The sequence below is a fragment of the Gopherus evgoodei genome, chromosome 3 (genome assembly GCF_007399415.2).
Source record: "Gopherus evgoodei ecotype Sinaloan lineage chromosome 3, rGopEvg1_v1.p, whole genome shotgun sequence".
In the NCBI taxonomy this organism is placed as follows: domain Eukaryota; kingdom Metazoa; phylum Chordata; order Testudines; family Testudinidae; genus Gopherus; species Gopherus evgoodei.
Window position 1 is genome coordinate 177,145,732 of NC_044324.1, and position 22,430 is coordinate 177,168,161.

The window sequence follows — 22,430 nt, forward strand, 5'->3', positions numbered from 1 at the left end:
ATGGTGGATACTCCTTCACACCCAATCAACAAAATTCCTGAAAGTGAGACAGAAGAGTGGGTTGAAGCGGACAAGGAGGTTGAAGTGACACATACTGTTAATGATACAGAAATAATAGAGAATGGTTTGAATCCTGAAAAGTCAAAGGACACTGATAGAGACAGTGAAGAAAAAGATTTTAGTGAAGAGGACAAAATAACCTGGGGAATGGCTGCTTCATCTTTTGATACAATAGTTAAATTTACAGAAAGACAGCCATGTTATATTGCACAGGAGGCTATGCAATTGCACATTCTGCCCTCCACTTTTATGCAAAAGAGGCAGAAGACAAGTAAGCAAGCTAATATCAGGGATTTATTCAAAAAAGCAGCTTCCAGGGGGTGTCATAGGGTCATTATAGATTCAGCCCAATCTCCTACACCTTCTACATCTACAATGATAATTGATGTTGATAATGATGACCCTGAGGCACTGCAAGATTCTGACAGGCCTTCTGAATCATCAAAAAAGTGTTCAGTATAGCTTTAGTGTTAAGTGTATTCTTAGTGATCTGGGTATATGTCATGCGCTGGCCATAGTGATATGTAGTGTTATAAGATAACCTACTGTATAGAAAACTTTACCTGTATGCACCTAAGTGCTTCAAGAAACCAAACACTCTGCAGTGCGGTACTACTACTGGGTTGGTGAGTACCTGTTATTCATTTAATTGTATTCTAATTCTCTGGAAATTGATATTCCATTGTTAAGTATAACTTTAGTTAATTGGAATTTTTGACTAACTGGCAACCCCCATTCCCCCAACATGCCAGATAACAAAGCTTTTACTGTATTTCTGGGTAAATTTTCACTCTTTTGCGGGCAAAATTATATCTGTATTTTTGAACCCACAAAAAGAGGTGTTCCGATCTTGTTACACCTCTATCTAATTATTGTGCTTTGGATATAAATCAAGTAGCTGTAGGGTGAACTATTCATGTGTACCCACAATTTGTTTTACAGGCATAAGTTTTGTGAGAACAAATAGCACTGCAAACAAGGTGACTGAGGCTTGAGCTTGCAACACAAAATAATAGTAATAACTAAAGGACTGCAAGTTAAGGGAATATATGAAAATTGAACGATTTTTGTTGAACAAAAATCTGAGATCCTTTGAAAATCTCCTAACATATGACAGTGTGCCTTTGCCACATTTACACTTGTTACAGCTAAAGTTACCATCTTGAGCATATCTGCCATATACATCTGGATGGGTGTTGCATTCTAAAGCAACAAAAGACATTGAAAATCAAATAATTTATTACAGATGGAAATTGTCATTAAACAAATCATTTGCATCTAGTCCTTATCTGAAATGGATCGGTCTAAGTTGAGCTTCCAGACACAATTATTTTTTTGTTTGGGTTGAAGACCCATTTTGATGTGAAATTCGGAGCAGGGAATGCTTCCTTATGAGTCATTTGCACATGTAGACCCAGCAGATTCTGTAGAGGAAACAAATATCTACATCAAAGGGGGACAAAAAAATCTTTCCTAGAAGAATTTTAAAATTCTTCTGAGCCACTGAAAGGATCATCAATTACCATATGAAAAGTAATAATTTACTTCATAGAACACCTATTTTCAAATTGCTGTATGAACCAGTGTTAACTAATTTTTACAACATCTCTACCATGTAGGTTAGAAAGTACCCTAAATTTAAAGCAGAAACTGAGGCGCAGAGAATGAAGTCCTGATCTTTCAAACATTTACATATGTGGGTAGCTTCACAAACATGAGTAATCTTACGTCCAAAGAAATGTTTGGACCAGCAGAACATCATATGAAAAACTGGAACTGTCCATGGAAAAAAACTGGCCCTTGATCACTTTAGCTTTACCTTGCCACACACAGAGACTCCGTTGAATTGGTCACAGCTGAACATTAGATAGATGTTTTTCCCCTTCTGTTTCTGAGAGATGTGCATGCCCTGGAGTCTGAGATACTGTGCATGCCTTGGAGGTGTTTGGGTGCAAGTTGAGAATCAGTTATTGATTACAACATAGAGGGCCGAGGCCTTCAGAGTTTTCAACTTAAACAATCAATTCAAACACCTCTTCTGTCTTCAGTGCCCATTAAATTAAAAGAGGGTGCTGTGCTGTTGATTACCATGAATCAGATCAGTAAGCCATTTTATATTGTTACAGGAGAATCTACTATTAATAAAGCCAGTTTGGATTAGTATATTTTTAGATGTCTAATTAATGATTTGTGTCTGAACTGTTACAGCTTTTAGTATAGTACGTACTAGTTAGATTAATAAGTGTCTTGCTATCTCAGGCTATCCAATAAATAGTGTACTGTAGTTAGGGCATCAGGGATAAATTTGGGAGGAAGCCAGTCATTTCAGAAACACAACTGGAAATGATTGAGTAGAGTTTGGGAAAACAGCAAATAGAAAGCCATATGGTCAGGAGCCTTACAAGCTTGACGTGTCTCTGGAAGTTATGAGTTTGTCCATGAATTCATCCTTGGAAAACCACTGTAATTTCACAAATGAAAGATCACAGACTTCTAAAATAATCTGTGTACAAGAATTCACTGAAATATTGAAAGAACTTGTTGCTATTTCTAATACCTGAAGACATGTTGCCCAGATGATCATTTACTAGGGGAGTTGTGAAAGGGTTAATGCTCTGTCTAAAATGCTCATCCAACAGTAGTACGTTTCACTTTGCAAGGATGATGAAAACCCATGTGAGATCTAAGTCAAATGGCAATTAAAGTTGCACTTGTTAGAGTTATCTTTTGCAGAAGTCAAAAAAATGGAGTCTGACCGGACAGTTAATTTAAGAGGCTCCTATCCATGCTAGTACGTGAGTGGGTCCCTTCCACACCGGTTGGTTGGTTGAACCATGTTTGGCTACAGCTATGTTTAAATTGTACTTTTATTTTTTAATCCTGGCTGAAAAGCCAGTTTAGATTGGAAATTTATTCCTAAAATCCCATGGAGTTTATAGAAAACAAGGTTCACACTCCTGTTACTGTTCATAGTGCGGTTGTATTCCTAACACTGTGTGTAAATAGCTGAAAATGTGACTCCTGTGAACAATGCTGGGAGTTGTAAGCCTAAATTTCCAAATAGTTGGAAGACTGTAGTTTTTGTAGCATAGCATTCCATATTGAACTGGTAGCACTGATTCTCTGGAGGTGTCCACAATAATCTGCGTGTGTTGGAGGAATTATAATACATTAGAAGAATACATTGAATGAAAAAATTGTATACTCTGTTACACTAGACAGGCTGCCATGCTGACTTTGAAGATAAGCAAATTTTGGGCCTGATTCCAGGGGGTTCCAATTGCTCTGCACTCACCATGAAGTTAAGTTACTATTTATTTGTTAAACACTGACTGCATGAGTGACACTATACAAGACACAAAAGAAGACAGAGATGATCCTATGATGGGATCTGGTCAAGGTATAAGCTGATGTGTGGCTAACTCAGTCTGAAAGGGACTCTTCACTATAGCACACGGAAAAATTAACTACCTTTTTGCATGTCCTAGCCTCTAGACTACATTTTAGTCTCTTTATTTTCTGAATTCCTACATATACCTTCTTTGCAGTAGTATTGTAACCTTATCAGAATCAAGAAATACAGGCCTTTCTACTTGCAAGTATTATTCCATTGCTATGGAGCTCTGCTTTACTGGATTATGGCACCTGACTGGCGCAATAAGGAGTCATGTCCTCACTGAAAGAGGGCTGAAATTTCCCATACTGGGTGTCTGCATTAGGCTCATAATTTTTTTTTTCAATTTCAGCCAGAATGATTCAGCTGTTTTTTGGGAAAAAGGCTAATAAGAAATATACTGTTTTTCCCATGCTAAAACAATTCTAGCTACCTTTTATTTGGAAAGCTAGAGTGACCCATGCTTTGGAGTAGGGACCTAGGTTTTGGCAGGGAATTGGCTATTGTCAGACCAACTTATCAGACTTTGAAAAATTGCAGTTTGCATGCTCAATAGAGACTAAGATTTTGTATCAGCTCAATTCCTCGAAGATTCTGTCCACAATGGGCAGACTCCAGCCTAGGGCTAAGCAGGACTTTGCCTGAAATTGCAATTCTGGACTGCTGCAGGCCATGCTGGGACTGGGCAACTCAACGGAGAGCAGGAGACTGTTTCCTGTGCTATCAGTGACTCTGTTGCTGGGTTCAGTCCGCAAAAGAGGAAGGTGCCTGATTTGAATGCAGAGGGGACAAGAGCCAGACCCCTGGGAGGAGTAGATTGGGAGAAGAAATCTGGAGGGGAAGGAGGGGAGCAGAGAAGACTTGACTGGAGGCTGGCAGAAGGGAAGAGGGATATTGGAACTGGGAGTTGGATGTGAGGAGACTATGGCTGGCTGGGCAATGAGACTAGGACTGGAAGAGATGATGAAGTGATACTGGGAGTCAGTATGTGGGTAGAGTCTGAGACTGGATGAACAGCCAAGGGAGACTGGGACTGAGCATTGTTGAGGTGGGAGGTGAGACACAGGCAACAGGATGGAACATTTTAACAGAATTAGAGAAGATGGGGTAAATTAAGTACTACTTATTGTAAGGCTTAAAATACTTGTACCTTTTCAAGCACCACTCTGCATTGTTGATATGTTGAAGATTGCTTCACTCTGATTTTCCTCCAGCATTCCAAATGATTAATAGGGAACTCTGCACATCTGTGTTCAAGCTGATGTCATTAGGTCTATTCACAAATTTGCTGGATCCAGGAATTATGATAAAATGATGACAAATTAGAACAAAGACTTGTTTTGACTAATGAATTGGGTCAAGATGAGCTAGATATTTTGAGCTAGCTGACTTCATGTAATGCATTTTCCCAGAAAACTATCCCCAGAGAAAGTAAGGGGATCAGATGTATATCAGCTTGAGCATATTTTTCCATCCGTGTGCACAGACTGAGCCAAACTCTGAAAGGTACTTGTCTGCACCTAGTCCTGTCAGATAGAAATGGCACCCAACATGATTTACTGACATCAGTACTATCTGGAGAAAGGACTTTCTGTCTATAATTAGCAGTCGTCATCACTAAATTGTATCCAGTTTTGGGCACACACTTTAAGAAGGATGAGAACAAATTGGAGAGACTCCAGAGGAGAGTAGTAAAAATAAGAGGTTTAGAAAACATGTCCTGTGAGGAAAGGGTGAAAGATTCATGCATGTTTACTCTAGAGAAGAGAACCTGAGAAGAGTTGTCAAACTTGTTAAGGGCTGTTATAAAGAGGACAGTGATAAATTGTTCTCCATGTCCACCAAGGATTGAACAAGAAGTAATCAGCTTAGTTTGCAGTGTGGGAGATTTAGGTTAGATATTGGGGAAAACTTCGTACCTATAAGAATAGTTAAGCACTAGAACAGGTTATCCTAAGGAGGTTGTAGAATCCCTGTCATTGGTGCTTCTAAGGAAAGATTAGACTAACACCCCTGACGAGACCATTTGATCTGAGAAATCCTAGATGTGGGACAAACACTCAAAATTCAGGATGTGAGAAAAATAGTAGCTCAGGGAGCCTGATACAATGTGGATTCATGCCTCCTCATCATTTCAATTTCTTGATTCTAGTATTTCTGCTATCAATAGGATGTAATCCCAGGTAGTTCCGGATCTGTGTGTGGTTCAGGGCTAGAAGTGGGTCTATGATGAGGACCATCCTTTGTAAAAAGGGACATGTGAGAGGTGTGCTAGCTCTGACAAATAAAAATAAGTGGCAGCCTAAGAACCACAAAGAGACTGAAAGATTCAACCTATTTTAATCCCCTATTTTTTTGCAACTCTCTTGTAACTGTCCTTAGGTAATTCTTGATTTTGAAAACTCATTCCATAAATAATCTTGCAGAAAAGCAGCTCATGGTAAAATATACAGAAATGGAAACTTTCAGGATCTGATTGGCTAAAATTTATCAAGAAAATAATTTAAAATATTTTACGTTCTATTCCGGTGTCTTGCCATTGGTACCCGATTCTCTTTAAGCTGCTCTCTAGGGTGAACCACAAATATTTGTAACCTGGCACAAATGTTTAGAAAATAGCTTGAGTATTTTTTTCCAAAAGTGGTTTAGGAATAGGGTAATAGCCTTTTAAACAGATCTTTGTGTGCATAAATCTTCCAGTCGTCATAATGTCATGCAATTCAGCCAGCACTGGATCATATTTAGTTTTGTGTTGTACCATGGCATTTGTCATTGGCATAGTTACATTTTGCAAAGGTAAAACAGCTAGAAGCAAAGGCCTTTCAGCATGAAATTAGAGCTCCTGTTCCATACATGTGCAGCTAGATCCCAGATAATGATTTACTAGCTATATATAAGTTTGCAAGGCCTAGCTATATGCATACTGCTGTTCTGACATGTTTCTGGTAGCTTCTAGAACAGAATACACAGAGGTCTCACACCTATTAAAGGAATACTACACTATTCCTATACATTGCAGACACTCAGTATGTTCTATGGCACAGATGATTTGTGATATAGTTGTCTCAGAAAGACGCTGTCTATACTAGAGCTTGAATAAAGTCCAAGACTTAAATAACTAAGTCACTGTTGCCCAAAAACTGTCTCCAGTGTCAAATGCCAACATCCTGGACCCCTCCCATTAAGGCTTCAGTTGGGAGCATGGGACAGACAGCACTTGTTGCTTTGGTGCATTACCTTTTCCTGCTTCTTGACAATAAAAATGCATCCATTCACATTCTGCTGGACCTCTCAAGCATTTAATTCCATTGATAACCAAACACTCTTGTCCTGTCCCCAAGAAACTGCAGAAGTGATGGAAATACCCTGAAATACTTTGTTAAGTAAACCCAGAATTGTTAAGGTCAAAAGCCCTCACTTATGAGGCTTTGCAAGGTTGAGTCCCCATCCTGTTCAATACCTATATAAATGTGTCTAGAAAGCCAGTAAGACAAAACAGGCTGCAATGCCAGCAGCATGTGGACAACACCCAGCTCCACATCTCTCTCATAGCATACATTAATGGCACACTCTCAGCATGTGGACAAGACCCAGCTCTGCATCTCTCTCATAGCAAACATTAATGGCACACTCTCAGCATGTGGACAAGACCCAGCTCTGCATCTCTCTCATAGCAAACATTAATGTCACACTCTCCAAGCTTTCCAAAAGTGCCTGGCTGAAGAGCTTGTGACTGAAGTTGAACCTTGACAAGACTGAGAGCATGCTGGTAGGAAGAAGACAGTGCTTTGAAGAATTCACCTCTATTTCAGCCCTCACTGTTGAAGTAATCTATACTCGGATGGTTAGATTGAACTGTTGCCTTGGGGCTGTCTTAGGCTGCACTGCGCTAAGGTACCCAAATAGCCATTGTGCAAAGAACACCCACTTCATCTGTGACTAGCCAATGGAATGTGCTGGATTCTATCAGATACTGATCAGGCCACAGTGACCTACGTGTTTATAGCCTCAGGGTGGCCTATTGAAAATTCCAGTATCTAGGAATGAAGCTCAATGGCCTGAGGAAGCTACAGCTGCTTCATAAAACAGCAGTTCATCTGCTCACTAACACTGGTATTTAGGAAAGCATCCTCCAAATTTGCTGCTTCCTGTGTTGGCTTCCCATTCAATGCAGAGCCTAGTTCAAGGTTGTCAGACTGATTTTAAAATCTCTGCGTGGTATTGACTCTCGATATGTGAGAGATTACCTTTCCTACTGCAATGATGACCTCGCATGACAGTTTCATTCCACAGGAAAAAAGAATCTGTTGACAAATGGGAAAACTCACAGAAGAAAGAACCAGCAAAGTTTTGGACAAAGACAACAGAACCCTGTCAGACGGATTAAGAATGATAACCACCTTCACCATATTCAGAACTAAACGCATCTTAACTTTCCTGCAATAACCTTCTCAAACTCAAACACCCCCCTCTCTTAATATATTTGTTTGTTTCTACCAACAGAGAGAGAGAAATATTTGTTTACTGGGCCAAATTCAGACTCTCTTTATGCATACAATTACTTAATTGAAATGAATGAAACTGCATTCCTCAAATGAAGTTTGAATTTTGTCCATTTTTCTTTGGCAGTAGATGCTTTCTCATATCATTTAGCTTTTTCCTGTTCTCTTGCTCTTCGTGTTCATAGTGAGTTGCTTAGCTTATGTGTGTCTCAATACCACCTCCTTTTACTTTTAATTCTTGTTTTCATTGTGGTGATATAACTAAAAAACAGAAGAATGGCCATACTGGATCAGACCAAAAGTCCATCTAGCCCAGTATTCTGTCTTCTGACAGTAGCCAATGCCAGGTGCCCTAGAGGGAATGAAAAGAACAGGTAATCATCAAGTGATCCATCCCCTGTCGCACATTAATTGGATCATTTCTGAGTAATTAGAATGTCATTGTCCAAAATACCATCCATTAGTTATCTGTAAGAAATCCAATTTTTATTTTTGTTTCTGATGAACCAATAGCCATATTAAATCTTCTCCTTGAAGTTTTGCAGAATCTGTTAGAAACTTGAGATTGTCCTTATTTCATACTTTTTACAAAGCTTTACAGATGCAATAGCCCAGTTTCAACAGAACTTCAACAGAAATTTTGGGTTCTTTTGGATGAAGGAATACAATTAAAATCATTTGCTTTTGTAAATACTAAATACATTTGAAGAAATAAAAACCTTTTTGATAAGAAAACATTTTGCCACAGGGCACTTATATAAACAACTACAACTGGTTCACTAATATTGCATCAATATAATATTCCACACTTAATTTGGTAAATACATCATCTATAGAACTGGAGAGATTTTGATTTAACCATCTATGAAACTACACCAAACTTTCTTAACTTAAATGGACATTACAAATCACTGGTGAAATATAAAAGCAGCAAAGAATCCTGTGGCACCTTATAGACTAACAGACATTTTGGAGCATGAGCTTTCGTGGGTGAATACCCACTTCGTCAGATGCATGTAGTGGAAATTTCCAGGAGCAGGTATATATATGCAGGCAAGCTAGAGATAATGAGGTAGTTCAATCAGAGAGGATGAGGCCCTGTTCTAGCAGTTGAGGTGTGAAAACCAAGGGAGGAGAAACCGGTTTTGTAGTTGGCAAGCCATTCACAGTCTTTGTTTAATCCTGAGCTGATGGTGTCAAATTTGCAGATGAACTGAAGCTCAGCAGTTTCTCTTTGAAGTCTGGTCCTGAAGTTTTTTTGCTGCAGGATGGCCACCTTAAGGTCTGCTATAGTGTGGCCAGGGAAGTTGAAGTGTTCTTCTACAGGTTTTTGTATATTGCCATTCCTAATATCTGATTTCTGTCCGTTTATCCTTTTCCATAGCAACTGTTCAGTTTGGCCGATGTACATAGCAGAGGGGCATTGCTGGCATATGATGGCGTATATTACATTGGTGGACAAGCAAGTGAATGAACCAGTGATGGTGTGGCTGATCTGGTTAGGTCCTGTGATGGTGTCGCTGGTGTAGATATGTGGGCAGAGTTGGCTTCGAGGTTTGTTGCATGGATTAGTTCCTGAGCTAGAGTTCCTATGGTGCAGTGTGCAGTTACTGGTGAGAATATGTTTCAGGTTGGCAGGTTATGGGCACCCGCATGGCCCCACAATATGCCAATATTTTTATGGCCGACCTGGAACAACGCTTCCTCAGCTCTCGTCCACTCACGCCCCTTCTCTACCTACGCTACACTGATGACATCTTCATCATCTGGACCCATGGGAAGGAGACTCTGTAAAAATTCCACCACGATTACAACAGCTTCCACCCCACCATCAACCTCAGCCTGGACCAATCTACATGGGAGGTCCACTTCCTAGACACCACGGTGCAAAAAAGTGATGGTCACATTACCACCACCCTATACCGAAAACCTACTGACCGCTATGCCTACCCTCATGCCTCCAGCTTCCATCCCGGGCACATCACATGATCCATTGTCTACAGCCAATCACTGAAGTACAACTGCATCTGCTCTAACCCCTCAGACAGAGACCAACACCTACAAAATCTCCACCAAGCAGTCTCAAAACTACAATACCCGCACAAGGAAATAAGGAAGCAGATCAACAGAGCCAGACGTGTACCCAGAAGCCTTCTACTGCAAGACAAACCCAAGAAAGAAACCAATAGGACTCCACTGGCCATCACATACAGTCCCCAGCTAAAACCTCTCCAACGCATCATCAGGGATCTACAACCCATCCTGGACAATGATCCCACACTTTCACAGGCCTTGGGTGGCAGGCCAGTCCTTGCCCACAGGCAACCTGCCAACCTGAAACATATTCTCACCAGTAACTGCACAGCTGAGCTTCAGTTCATCTGCAAATTTGACACCATTAGCTCAGGATTAAACAGAGACTGTGAATGGCTTGCCAACTACAAAACCAGTTTCTCCTCCCTTGGTTTTCACACCTCAACTGCTAGAACAGGGCCTCATCCTCTCTGATTGAACAACCTCATTATCTCTAGCTTGCCTGCATATATATACCTGCCCCTGAAAATTTCCACTACATGCATCTGACGAAGTGGGTATTCACCCACGAAAGCTCATGCTCCAAAATGTCTGTTAGTCTATAAGGTGCCACAGGATTCTTTGCTGCTTTTACAGATCCAGACTAACACGGCTACCCCTCTGATACTTGGTGAAATGTAGACAAATAATTAAGACAAATATAAAACTTAAGGCAATATTTCCAGCTGACAGATGCCTACAAACATGTTTAGTGTTTTAAAATTAATAACATTGTATATCAGTAATGATCATTTACCATTTTTTTTTCTGAACATGAACGGAGTGATTTTGAGTAGTTTGGAATGATGACTAATGTTTATATTTTTGGGCTTGCAAATATTTGTATAAAACGTGTGTAGGGCCAGATTATAGCTAGCCTTGTGTAGGTACATTATAGCGTGGGTGGGAGGATGCAAGGGAACCATCTTTAGGTGTCTAAATGCTACTGTATTGTACAAGATTTTAATTTTACAGGCTAAAATATAGCTTTGGAGATCTGGGGACCCTGAAAACCATGGAGGGAGGCATTATACCTATTTATTATATCTTAAAGCCGCCAAATGCCTGAGCAGGTTAGATGCCCAATTCCCATTGACCTACTTGGGCATTTTTGCAAATCCCACCAGGGACCTATCTGTATCTTTAGGTCCCTATGTGCCTTTGTAAATCTTACCCTAAGTCTGAGCTAAGTTTCCTAGCAGTTTTTATTGTGTTATATTTTATATCCCCCTTGAACATAATTCTTGTGAAAAGTTATAGCATGAAGATTTTGAGTGGTTTTTGCTTGCCAAACATTTTTTAAAAGTCTGTATGCCAACATGTTCAACAGTGAAAAAAGGAAAAGCATAAAATGCAATATGAATATGTACCTTGTAGAGATATAAAGCAAGAAACGTTCTTTTCTTTTTTTAAATTTTAGTGTGAGCGCTGTTTGCCATTATATCATGACAAGCCTTTTCGTCCAGGTGACCAAGTCCAAGCTTATAATTGCAAACCTTGTCAGTGCTATGGCCATGCAGTAAGCTGCCACTATGACATGGCAATGGATTCTTTTCCTAACGAACACTATAGAGGAGGTGGCGGAGTATGTGATAACTGTCAACATAACACCACAGGTAATTTAATAAGCAACATCAAAATATGTAGGGTCATTTTGGAGAGAGTCAGTCATAAAACCCAAATGGTTCTGAGGCTCAACAATGATGAAGAGAAATTTTTTTTTAAGTACAATCCCTGTGTACTTCAGTAGCTACAATTATGTAAACTGCTAAGAGAGAAAAATACCGTCACTACAATACAACATAATTTTATATAGAATCTTCCATGTAAATTATATCCCAGCATACTTTATTATAGCTTGAACATCAACATCTGCTGCAGTTAAGCTTGCAAAATGGTTTCCATTATACATGATGTACCATGTTTCTATCAGGACCATCAAATTGGTCTAACCAGGTAACATAACAAACATATATTTTTGGTAAAATATCAGATTCCTCTTTAATGAGTAAAAATTTGCTGACTCCATATGTAGAGGATTTGCATACTACTTATTTCGGTGTTCTTGGCTTTCTCTATGAAAGGAGAAAGTTTGAGGTTCAACAGTAAGTTGTCCAAAAAAATGTATAGACATTCACATAGCATAGCTTTATAGAACTGTGATATTATATAACAGATGGAAGTTTAATGGAGTAAAACACAGTTTGTAACAGGTTCATTGTTTCATATGCTCTGGATCACTAAATTGGCAGGTAGAGATGAAAGGTGCATTAAAATGGACGTCCTGAAAATTATAGAATTCTCTCAAAGGAATAGAGTCTTTAATTTTGAATTATACAGCTAATTTTAATGAATTGGAAGCCATAATGCATAACCTTTCCCTCATGCAGGAAGAAACTGTGAGCTGTGTAAGGATTTCCATTACCGGGAAACAGGTGCAGATCCTTCAACTGTCAATGTTTGTAAAATCTGTGACTGCTACACAGCAGGCACCAAAAATAATAGCCTCCTGTGTGATAAGGTAAGTGACCTCAACACAAAATATCAGAAAATGTTTTAACTGCTGGTTGGCATATCAGTAACATTAATTACAAAATGTGCTTAAATGGATACTGCTTTATATAAGTCGCTGTAGTTCCTCATTTACAAAATGGTGGCTGATTCATACTGAAGACTGGAAGGCTAACAGGACTTCATAAGCAATCTGAGAATGATGTTAGGTGCAGAGCTTTTTTCTGCAATCAGGAATGAATATAAAGTATACAGGTACTAATTTTCAGAAATAAATATTATTGTGAGTGCCCAATTTGAGCACTGTCCCTCTTAAAATCTGGGCTCTTTAAGGTGTCTCTGGTGGTGCACTCAAAAAATTGATGCACCAAAAATTACTGGTCAATTTTGAAAATGTAGACAGAGTCCAAATTAAGCTAAAATTTAATTAGCTTACCTCCTGAAATATAGAAAAAGATTGATCTCCATATAAGTCACCATGCTCATTTTGTTTTGAAAAATAAAAAGGGCATTAGCTATTCTTCTTGAGGCTTTGGATCTCATTTACAAGAAAGGCATAAAGTCTGCTAATAAATCTTACTGTGTCTTTCAAAGTGCCTACTGAGTGCCTGTTAAAATGGTGCTCAGTCACAGTGTAAGAATGATAAATCATGGGATTGAATCCAGCAACGTTATAAAAAGCTGGGTTTGTGGTGTTTTTTCCTCAGACTTGCATATGGAAAATAAAGTGAACAAGAAAACACAAGTGGCATTCAAGACTTGCATATGTGTTGCGTTGAAAAAATGCATTGACACAACTTTTTATCACATTGTACCACTATTCTGACCCTGAACTGGCTCTGATAGGCAGTTTTGCAGAGGCTTTTTTTTTCTCTCTCTCCAAAAGTAATTTTAAAATCTGGAACCATTTCACAGAATCATAGAATATCAGGGTTGAAAGGGACCTCAGGAGGTCATCTAGTCCAACCCCTGCTCAAAGCAGGACCAATCCCCAACTAAATCATCCCAGCCAGGGCTTTGTCAAGCCTGACCTTAAAAACCTCTAAAGAAGGTGTCATAAACAGATAGCTAAGGGTTAATGTCTCTTTCACCTGAAGCACCTGACCAGAGGACCAATCAGGAAACCGGATTTTTTCAACTTTGGGTGGAGGGAAGTTTGTGTCTGAGTCTTTGTTTTCTGGCTGCCTGCTTTCTCTGAGCTTTGGAGAAGTAGTTCTGTTTTCTAATCTTCTGTTTCTAAGTGTAAGGACAAAGAGATCAGATAGTAAGTTATACGGTTTCTTTTCTTTGGTATTTGCATGAATATAAGTGCTGGAGTGCTTTGATTTGTATTCTTTTTGAATAAGGCTGTTTATTCAATATTCTTTTAAGCAATCGACCCTGTGTTGTGTCACCTTAATACAGAGAGAACATTTGTATGTATTTTTTCTTTCTTTTTATATAAAGCTTTCTTTTAAGACCTGTTGGAGTTTTTCTTTACTTCAGGGAAATTGAGTCTGTACTCACCAGGGAATTGGTGGGAGGAAGAAATCAGGGGAGATCTGTGTGTGTTGAATTGGCTAGCCTGATTTTGCATTCCCTCTGGGTGAAGAGGAAAGTACTTTTTGTTCCAGGACTGGGAACAGAGAGGGGGAGTCACTCTGTTTGGATTCACAGAGCTTGTGTCTGTGTATCTCTCCAGGAGCACCTGGAGGGGGGAAGGGAAAAAGGATTATTTCCCTTTGTTGTGAGACTCAAGGGATTTGGGTCTTGGGGTCCCCAGGGAAGGTTTTTCAGAGGGACCAGAGTGCCCCAAAACACTCTAATTTTTTGGGTGGTGGCAGCAAGTACCAGGTCCAAGCTGGTAGCTAAGCTTGGAGGTTTTCATGCTAACCCCCATATTTTGGACGCTAAGGTCCAAATCTGGGACTAGGTTATTACAGAAGGAGATTCCACCACCTCCCTAGGTAACCCATTCCAGTGCTTCACTACTCTTCTAATGAAAAAGGTTTTCTTAATATCCAACCTAAACCTCCCCCATTGCAACTTGAGACCATTATTCCTTGTTCTGTCATCTGGTACCACTGAGAACAGTGTAGATCCACCCTCTTTGGAACCCCCCTTTCAGGTAGTTGAAAGCAGCTATGAAATCCCCCCTCATTTTTGTCTTCTGCAGACTAAATAATCCCAGTTTCCTCAGCCTCTCCTCATAAATCATGTGCTCCAGCCCCCTAATCATTGTTGTTGCCCTCGCTGACTCTTTCCAATTTTTCCACATCCTTCTTGTAGGATTTCCTCAGTATATTTCAACGTACATTCTTATTTCTCTTCCGTTGAGGGTTAGCAACTTATTTCAAAAGTTCTTCATATAATAATCCATTGTGACATTTGTCCTATAATTTGTTTTACTTTTGTTTATTTTACTTAGATTGTAAGATATTTCTGGTTGTGTTTTCTTTGTAGCCTTGATCCTACAAATGACCCCATGGGTATGGACCACCATGTGACTTTATCTGCCTGTGCAGAGCTCATTGCAGGGCTGATGCCTATGTTTGTAAAGCAATGTGTAAAGTTAGAGCCCTATATTTTAGTAATGATAATACCCAATAGCCACAAGCAGAACAGACTCTGATATCCATCTTCTGAGGATGTTATTTCTTAACTACAGTGCAGAAATGAAAATCCTTTAAAACTCTAGAAACAACATTAGGACCGCACACTGTTGTAAGGCACTAAAGCAAGGAGGAAACAAAAGAGAAATTAGATGCTAGTTTTAACATTCGCTGTTGCTGATGATTTATTACTCTAGTGTAACAGTAACTTGGGGTAAAAATTAAAGGCGGTAAAATAAATTAAAAAATTATTAACTGATGCAACATCATCATTGTCACTGGTGATCCCTTGAAGTCGAGGATGATCTCTTTCACAGATTTTATTTTTCATGGGTCCTTTGGTGACTGAAGAGTCCAATTCTTGAGCCACAGACTCGTTGGCAGACGTTGCAGGTGATGTTGGAAGACAATGTTGGGCCATGGTTACTATGCAACAAGTTGTCATCTTTTTTTTTTTGTTTGTTTCCTGGTGTTTTTGTGTGACTAGGGCAAAGCAATTTCCCTCAAAAGTGGATGCTCCCTCTCTGATGGGTCTTTGCCAGTCATCCCTATCCTGGGCTGCTGTCTCCCACTGTATGATGCCAATGCCGCATCTCTTGATATTTATCTTCAGGGTGTCTTTAAAGTGTTTCTTTTAGCCTCCCCATTTCCTTTCTCCTTTGGTGAGTTGGGCATACAGCAGTTGTTTTGGTAAGCGTACGTCAGGCGCGCACACAGTGCCTGCTCCATCTCAGCTGGTACTGGATAATCAAGGCCTCAGCACTGAAGATGTTGGCCTCTGTGAGTACACTGATGTCAGTGCGGCAACCCTCCCACTTTATGCTGAGGATCTTCTGAAGAAGGTGCTGGTGCTGGTTTTTCAGGTGTTTTCTGCAGGTCACCCAAGTCTCACAGCTGTAGAGGAGAGTTGGGATTACAACTAATTTATATAGTCCAGTGTGTGTTCTGATGTTGTGATTGTTGAACACCTGATGAGAGAGTCTACCAAAGGCAAGGCTGGTGCAGCGGATTCTTTGTTGATTCTCAACATCTATGTCTGCCCTCTGAGAGATGGCTGCCAGATAGGCAAAGTATTCTACATTTTCCAGTTCTTCTTTGTCAATGTAGAATTTCCTTGCTGGGTCTGATGATTAACTTGGGACTGGCTGGTGGACAGCTTTTGTTTTGACAATCTTCAGAGTTAGCTCTAGACTTTTGTAAGCTTCAGAGAAACAATTAAGAGCTGTTAGAAGATCCTCCTTCAAGTGTGCACAGTCATCTGTATACTAGAGTTCGGTTATTGTTGCTGATATTACTTTAGTTCTGGCACAGAGACGAGAAAGGTTGAAGAGGTTGCCATCAGTCTAATATTGGATGCCAGTGCCTTGCAGTAGATGGTCTTGGGTTAATGTTTTCATAGCTGCTGAGAAAAGGGTGCCAGTACACAACCTTATTTTATGCCAGTTTGGATGACAAAGGGCTCAGCGGTAGAGTCACTGCACAGGATGGAGGCAGTCATCTGGTCGTGGAGGAATCTTACAATGGTGATAAACGGGTGTGGGCAGTCAAACTCTGATATGATTTCCCACAGAGCCTCATGGTTGACAGAATCAAAAGCTTTGGTCAGATCTATGCAGCTCCTGCTTGTGTTCTTGACGTTTTTCCTAGATCAGCCTGGCAGTGAAAATCATGTCTGAGATGCCTCGTGATGGTCTGAAGCCACAGTGGGACTCTGGAAGTACTTCCTCTGCAAGAGGAAGCAGGCGATTCAGTAAGATTCTACCAAGAATCTTCCCAGCGGTGGAGAGGAAGGAGGGCAATGCTTTGATAGTTGCCACAGTCGGCCCTGTGTCCCTTTTTGAAAATACAACATAGTAATGAGAGAGGCTGAGGCATGAGCTTGAAGTTGTGATTATAAAAAAAAAGAAAAAAAAAAGAAAAAAGGGGAAAAATGGGGGAGACTGAGCTGCTCAAAAAGGCATCAGTAGACTGCTGCAATAGAAGCAGGACAGAGAGAAATGATTAAGAGGCATTAAAAATAGATTAATAAGGCTGTAGACTAAGGGCTGAAATGAATTACATGAAATGGAAAGGCATCACTGAAGGGAGTGTTTCCAGGTCTGACCCGTGGAAGATGGAATCATAAGGAATAAGGACCCTACTCATGAAAATTAATTGTCATATCACAATGATAATTTTCAAGGAAATACACTAAAAACGATATAGAATACACTTTCACTACATAATTTACCATTTCCTGCAATTCATCAATGCTTTTTTCTTTTGCACAGAACTAGTTATCTGTCATCAAGCTCTAAAGAGCAGAGGAATTCCAGAAGGGAACATTTGAATTACCCCATAGCATATTTACTCATCATATACAAAAATGTGCATAGATAAAATTAACAAGAAGGGCAAAAGAGTAATCAGTACACTACTGCTGCCCCCAAAACTTCATTGAAATGAACATGGACACTTTATTTCTGTTCTGCTTATCTATTTCACTCTGCTCTTGATGGGAAATGTGAATGTATGTATTGTATTTTTACATGAATGGATTCTAAATTCTTACAGGGCAGTAGATAGTGTACATTCACAGACTGCTATGTTCTAGTAACTGTGAAGAGGTGTTCACCCCACACTTGTCCTGAAAGGGTTAATGAAGACAAAGGGGGGCTAATTAACCCAATAGGACACAGCAGAAAGGAATCAGGTGACTAAGCAATCCCTGATTGAGGTAGCCAAGCTGAGGAGGAACAGCTGTGCTGGATTTACAAAGGCAGGAAATTGGCAGCAGAAGGGAGCTGCTGGGAAAGTCTGCAGTTATTCCCTGGGAGAATAGAGGTGTGTTTGGGCTGACAAACCCAGAGAGTGGGGAATCAAAGAAGGTAGGAAAGGGCACAGGGAAAGGCAGTAAGGTCTAGAAGGCAACAGACCTTGGCTGCTGACTAGAGAGTCCCTGAGCTGGAACCCAGAGCTGAAGATGGGCCCAGATTCCCCTGCCAGCCACTGAAGGAGTGGCACCTATGGCCGCAAATGGGAAGACTGCCTAGGACTGCTGAAGGAAGACTTTGTTATCCTGGAAGGGGAAAATGTGTAGAGTGATCTGACTGGGAGGCTGAGTCACAAAGAGGCAGCAGCAGCTTGTGGAGTGAGAGAGGTGGAGAGATGGCGTGCAACTGCAGGAAGGGTGGCCAACCTGGTGAGCTATTCCCCAGAACAACCCGGAGGAGTTGCCACCCTAGCGGTGAGTGGAGCACCCTGTCACAGTACCTTTTATTTACATTTTATTTACACTTTATGTACATTTTATGTACAGATTAAACATAAAAGCTGTATTTTTGCCTTGCAAACCACAGCTGTGCTAGTGGGAATTTGGAGGAGCAGCTTACCCAATGGCAGTGGCTGAGAAACTTTGCTATGGAGAGAATGTTTCAAGGGAGAAAGGTGCATGCAGGAGCCAGCAGCTACACCCTTTTAAGGCATCTACCTGTGCCCACTCTTGACCAACAGTCAGTCTAGAAGAGATGTGGAGAAATCCACCACTAATTTAGAGTGTCTGTTGCCACTGGTAATGCTGTAACTTTCCGCTTGCACTCAGAAAGCCCAAAGTGCATTCTTTTAGGTGTTGTGTGAAGAGGGATAATGAAGGAAGAAATGGCTTCCATCTTCACTCTCCCAGGCTGCATGCACAGGTGAGAGCTTCTGAAGTAAATCCCTACTATAGTATTTCCTATAACATCTGGAGTTGGAGATTCATCTCGTCTGGCCCTCTTTCTGTCCCTCCCTTACCCCGTTGCCATTTCCCTGGCTTGTTTTCATCTAACCCACTTTACAATCTGCTTACCTGTTCCAGCACATGCAGCAGTTTGCAGTCCTTTTCCTGTTCCCATTGAAGTACAAGTATTCTACATCTCTTCTAGCCTTCCATATGTAACAGAATGGAAGAATTTTCCCTCTCACATTTATCTTCAATGATACTTGCTTCCAGGAAAATTTGGAACTGCTGCAACAACCTCTTCCCATTCTCAGTTAATTTCCCATCTCAACTAAGGGAGTCAGGTGGCTTTGTCTCCATTTTTGCTTATTTGTAACACCATGTAACAAATGTGTCACATGCACTAGCCATGATAAGAGACTGGGCCAGGGTTACAAAAGCTTATATTCCTGTCACATTGTAGGGGTCAGTATCCAGTCCAGTGCCATATATTACAAAGTAACATTGGCAGGGTGATGTGGGAAAATTTCACTCCTTTTGCAAAGCTGTACCTGGAGGCCTGATCCTGCACCACTAAGTCAACGGAGGGAGGAGGGGGCGTGTTGCCTAGGCATGTTAATCCGGCTTCTTTCATGAGCATTTATTTCAGGTCAGAACAATTTTTGAATAGGCCCCTCAAGCAAAAATTTGAAGTGTGGTCTCCTTTCTACCATCATATTTTTTATCCCCCCTCCTTGTCCCTGTATCCCTTCTCTTCTATTATCATTGCGTCCCGGGTACAGGCCTAAATTCTCAGTCATACTTGGGCTTATTTATGCAGCCAGTGAAGCGTAAAGGGGTATTACTGTTACTAAGACTTCAGGCCACCATCTCCGTTTTGTCTCTGCCCCATCAACAGGTCACTAAATACACTTGCATGATATGAAGCCATGTACCCCAGTACTCTGTCAGACCTTTAGACACACACTACATAACTTTGAGAGTTGCTGGACGTTTGAGAGTTGCAGGACATTTGAGATTAAGGCCACTTATTTAAGTGCCTAACTATAGACTTAAAAGCCTAACTTTAGGCACCCATTTTTGGAAACCTTGTTTATATGTATTTAATTACATCTTTTTCTTTAGTTTAAATTTAATTTCATTTAAATAAAATGCATGTCAGCTCCTAAGTGCCTAAACCACTTTTGAAAATGAGGTGCCATGACAGAGACCCTTTAGCAAAGGGTCCCCTCTTCTTTACAAACAACTCTTGCCTCAGACCTGACAAACTCATTAGATCAAACGTGTCTTTCCGGGTTTGTATCCATAAGGAGTATCATGTAAGATATCTACAGAAAGCTCATAACATATCAAGATATATAATCATTGTGAGACGTATGTACAGGTAATATTTAAGGACAAATGTAACTATACTGAAAGTATGCTTTTTGGACTTTGAATAAAAGTTGATCACCAGGGGATAATATATTTCGATGATGGCCCATTCAAGCGGGGGAGTTGTCACCTCAGCCTGGTTAGCCAGTGGTGTAATGCAAAGCTTGATTGTCTACTCTTGCTCCATCCCAATACTTTCAATGGAAAACCATCCAAGGGAATTGCAAACAATTGAAAACACTTGGAGGGAAAAAGGTGACATTACAACAGATAGCAGATCACCTTGTCTGTGAATAAAGACAAAAGACTGATTCAGTATATGGGAGGGTGGATGGAAGATCCTTTGGATTCTTTCACTGAGGAGACTTCTTGGGGGCTGGGGATATTATGAAAAACTGGACTCCTGGTTCCTGTGAAGCCTGCTAGCTCTGCAACAGACTGAATGCTGGGTGGAAAACCTACTTTAATAGATAGGAAAGGTAACTATGAATGTGTAGAGCCAGCTTTTGTGGGTTTATGATTTTTTTTCATATTGTAATTTATTTCCACCATTCTTTCTTGTTTTTAGTTTCCTTTGTTAAGTAAACCTGCTTTTTATTTCTCATAAGTGCTCACAACTGCTGTGTGGTTTACCAGAGCAGTGGTTTAAGGTGAAACTGGTAAATTAGAGGTACACTGCACCTTTCGGGGCAGAGGATTTGGGATTTCTCTGAGTAACCAGTGTCAGGAGCTGGATATCACAGGGGAATGCTTCAAAGTGAAGTGCCCCAGGGGTTGGTCTTGAGGCTGGTTTTGTTCAACATCTTTATCAATGATCTGAATGATGGGAGGAGAGGTAGATAGGGTCCAGAATGACCTAGACAAATTGGAGGATTGGGCCAAAAGAAGTCTGATGAGGTTCAACAAGGACAAGTGCAGAGTCCTGCACTTAGGAAGGAAGAATCCCACACACTGCTACAGGCTGGGGACCGACTGGCTAAGCAGCAGTTCTGCAGAAAAGGACCTGGGGATTACAGTGGATGAGAAGCTGGATATGAGTCAGTTGCGAAGGCGGCCAACGACATAATGGGCTGTATTAGTAGGAGCATTGCCAGCAGATCGAGGGAAGTGATTATTTCCCTCTATTCGGCACTGGTGAGGCCACAATTGGAGTATTGTGTCCAGTTTTGGTCCCTCCACTACAGAAGGAGGTGGACAAATTGGAGAGAGTCCAGCGGAGGGCAACAAAAATGATGAGGGGGCTGGGGCACATGATTTACGAGGAGAGGCTAAGGGAACTGGGGTTATGTAGTCTGCAGAAGAGTGAGGGGGGGATTTGATAGCAGCCTTCAACTACCTGAAGGGGAGTTCCAAAGAGGATGGAGCTAGGCTGTTTCCAGTGGTGTCAGATGACAGAACAAGAAGCAATAGTCTCAGGTTGCAGCGTGGGAGATCTAGGTAGGATATTAGGAAACATAATTTCACTAGGAGGGTGGTGAAGCACTGGAATGGGTTACTTAGGGAGGTGGTGGAATCTCCATCCTTAGAAGTTTTTAAGGCCTGGCTTGACAAAGCCTTGGCTGGGATGATTTAGTTGATGTTGGTCCTGCTTTGAGCAGGAGATTGGACTAGATGACCTCCTGAGGTCTCTTTCAACCCTAATGTTCTGTGATTCAAAGGGATGTGGGGACTGTGGTTCACCTATTGTTAACCTGGAAGGCAAAGACCAGAGAAGAGTGCTTGAGTGACTGAAATGCTGGAGGTGTTAGGGAGCTGGTAGCCAGCTAGGCACAGGCAAGACCCCCTCACATTGGAGGCAAAGGGTAACAAAGTGACTCTCAGTCCTGGGTACCCTGAGAACTGTCCCAGGCACTTTGGAAAATTTTATTGTAAATGATCTAAAAGATCTTTTCTGTCTTTAATTTTTATGATTCAATGACTGTTTTGACAAACACAAGAATAGCACCATGTATAATTTTGCCATTCAGTAAGCATTTGTAAAAATGGTATAATATATTGAAAGATTCCACAAGCACCTTTCACAAATTGTGGCTCATAATTTCAGAGTGAAATATATCCAAACAGCAAGAAAAATATTTCAAAAATGTACTACTTTGAGAACTCGTGATGGCTATTAATTCCCTTTAAAAGACATTCAAGTATGCAATGCTAAGAACTGTATATGGGGATTTCTTTACTGTATTGCTGTCTTGGGCATTCAAAGGATCAAGGGTAAATGTATTTCAGTT

At 40.6% G+C, this 22,430-nt stretch overlaps 1 protein-coding gene across 1 annotated transcript in view; it reads left to right on the forward strand.

The window, feature by feature from the left end:
* Positions 1-22,430, forward strand: part of USH2A (usherin) — a 596,134-nt gene that overhangs the window by 74,121 nt on the left and 499,583 nt on the right. The window contains 2 exon segments of the mRNA XM_030557510.1: positions 11,450-11,645; positions 12,420-12,550. Of these exon segments, the coding sequence (XP_030413370.1) occupies positions 11,450-11,645; positions 12,420-12,550 (327 nt within the window).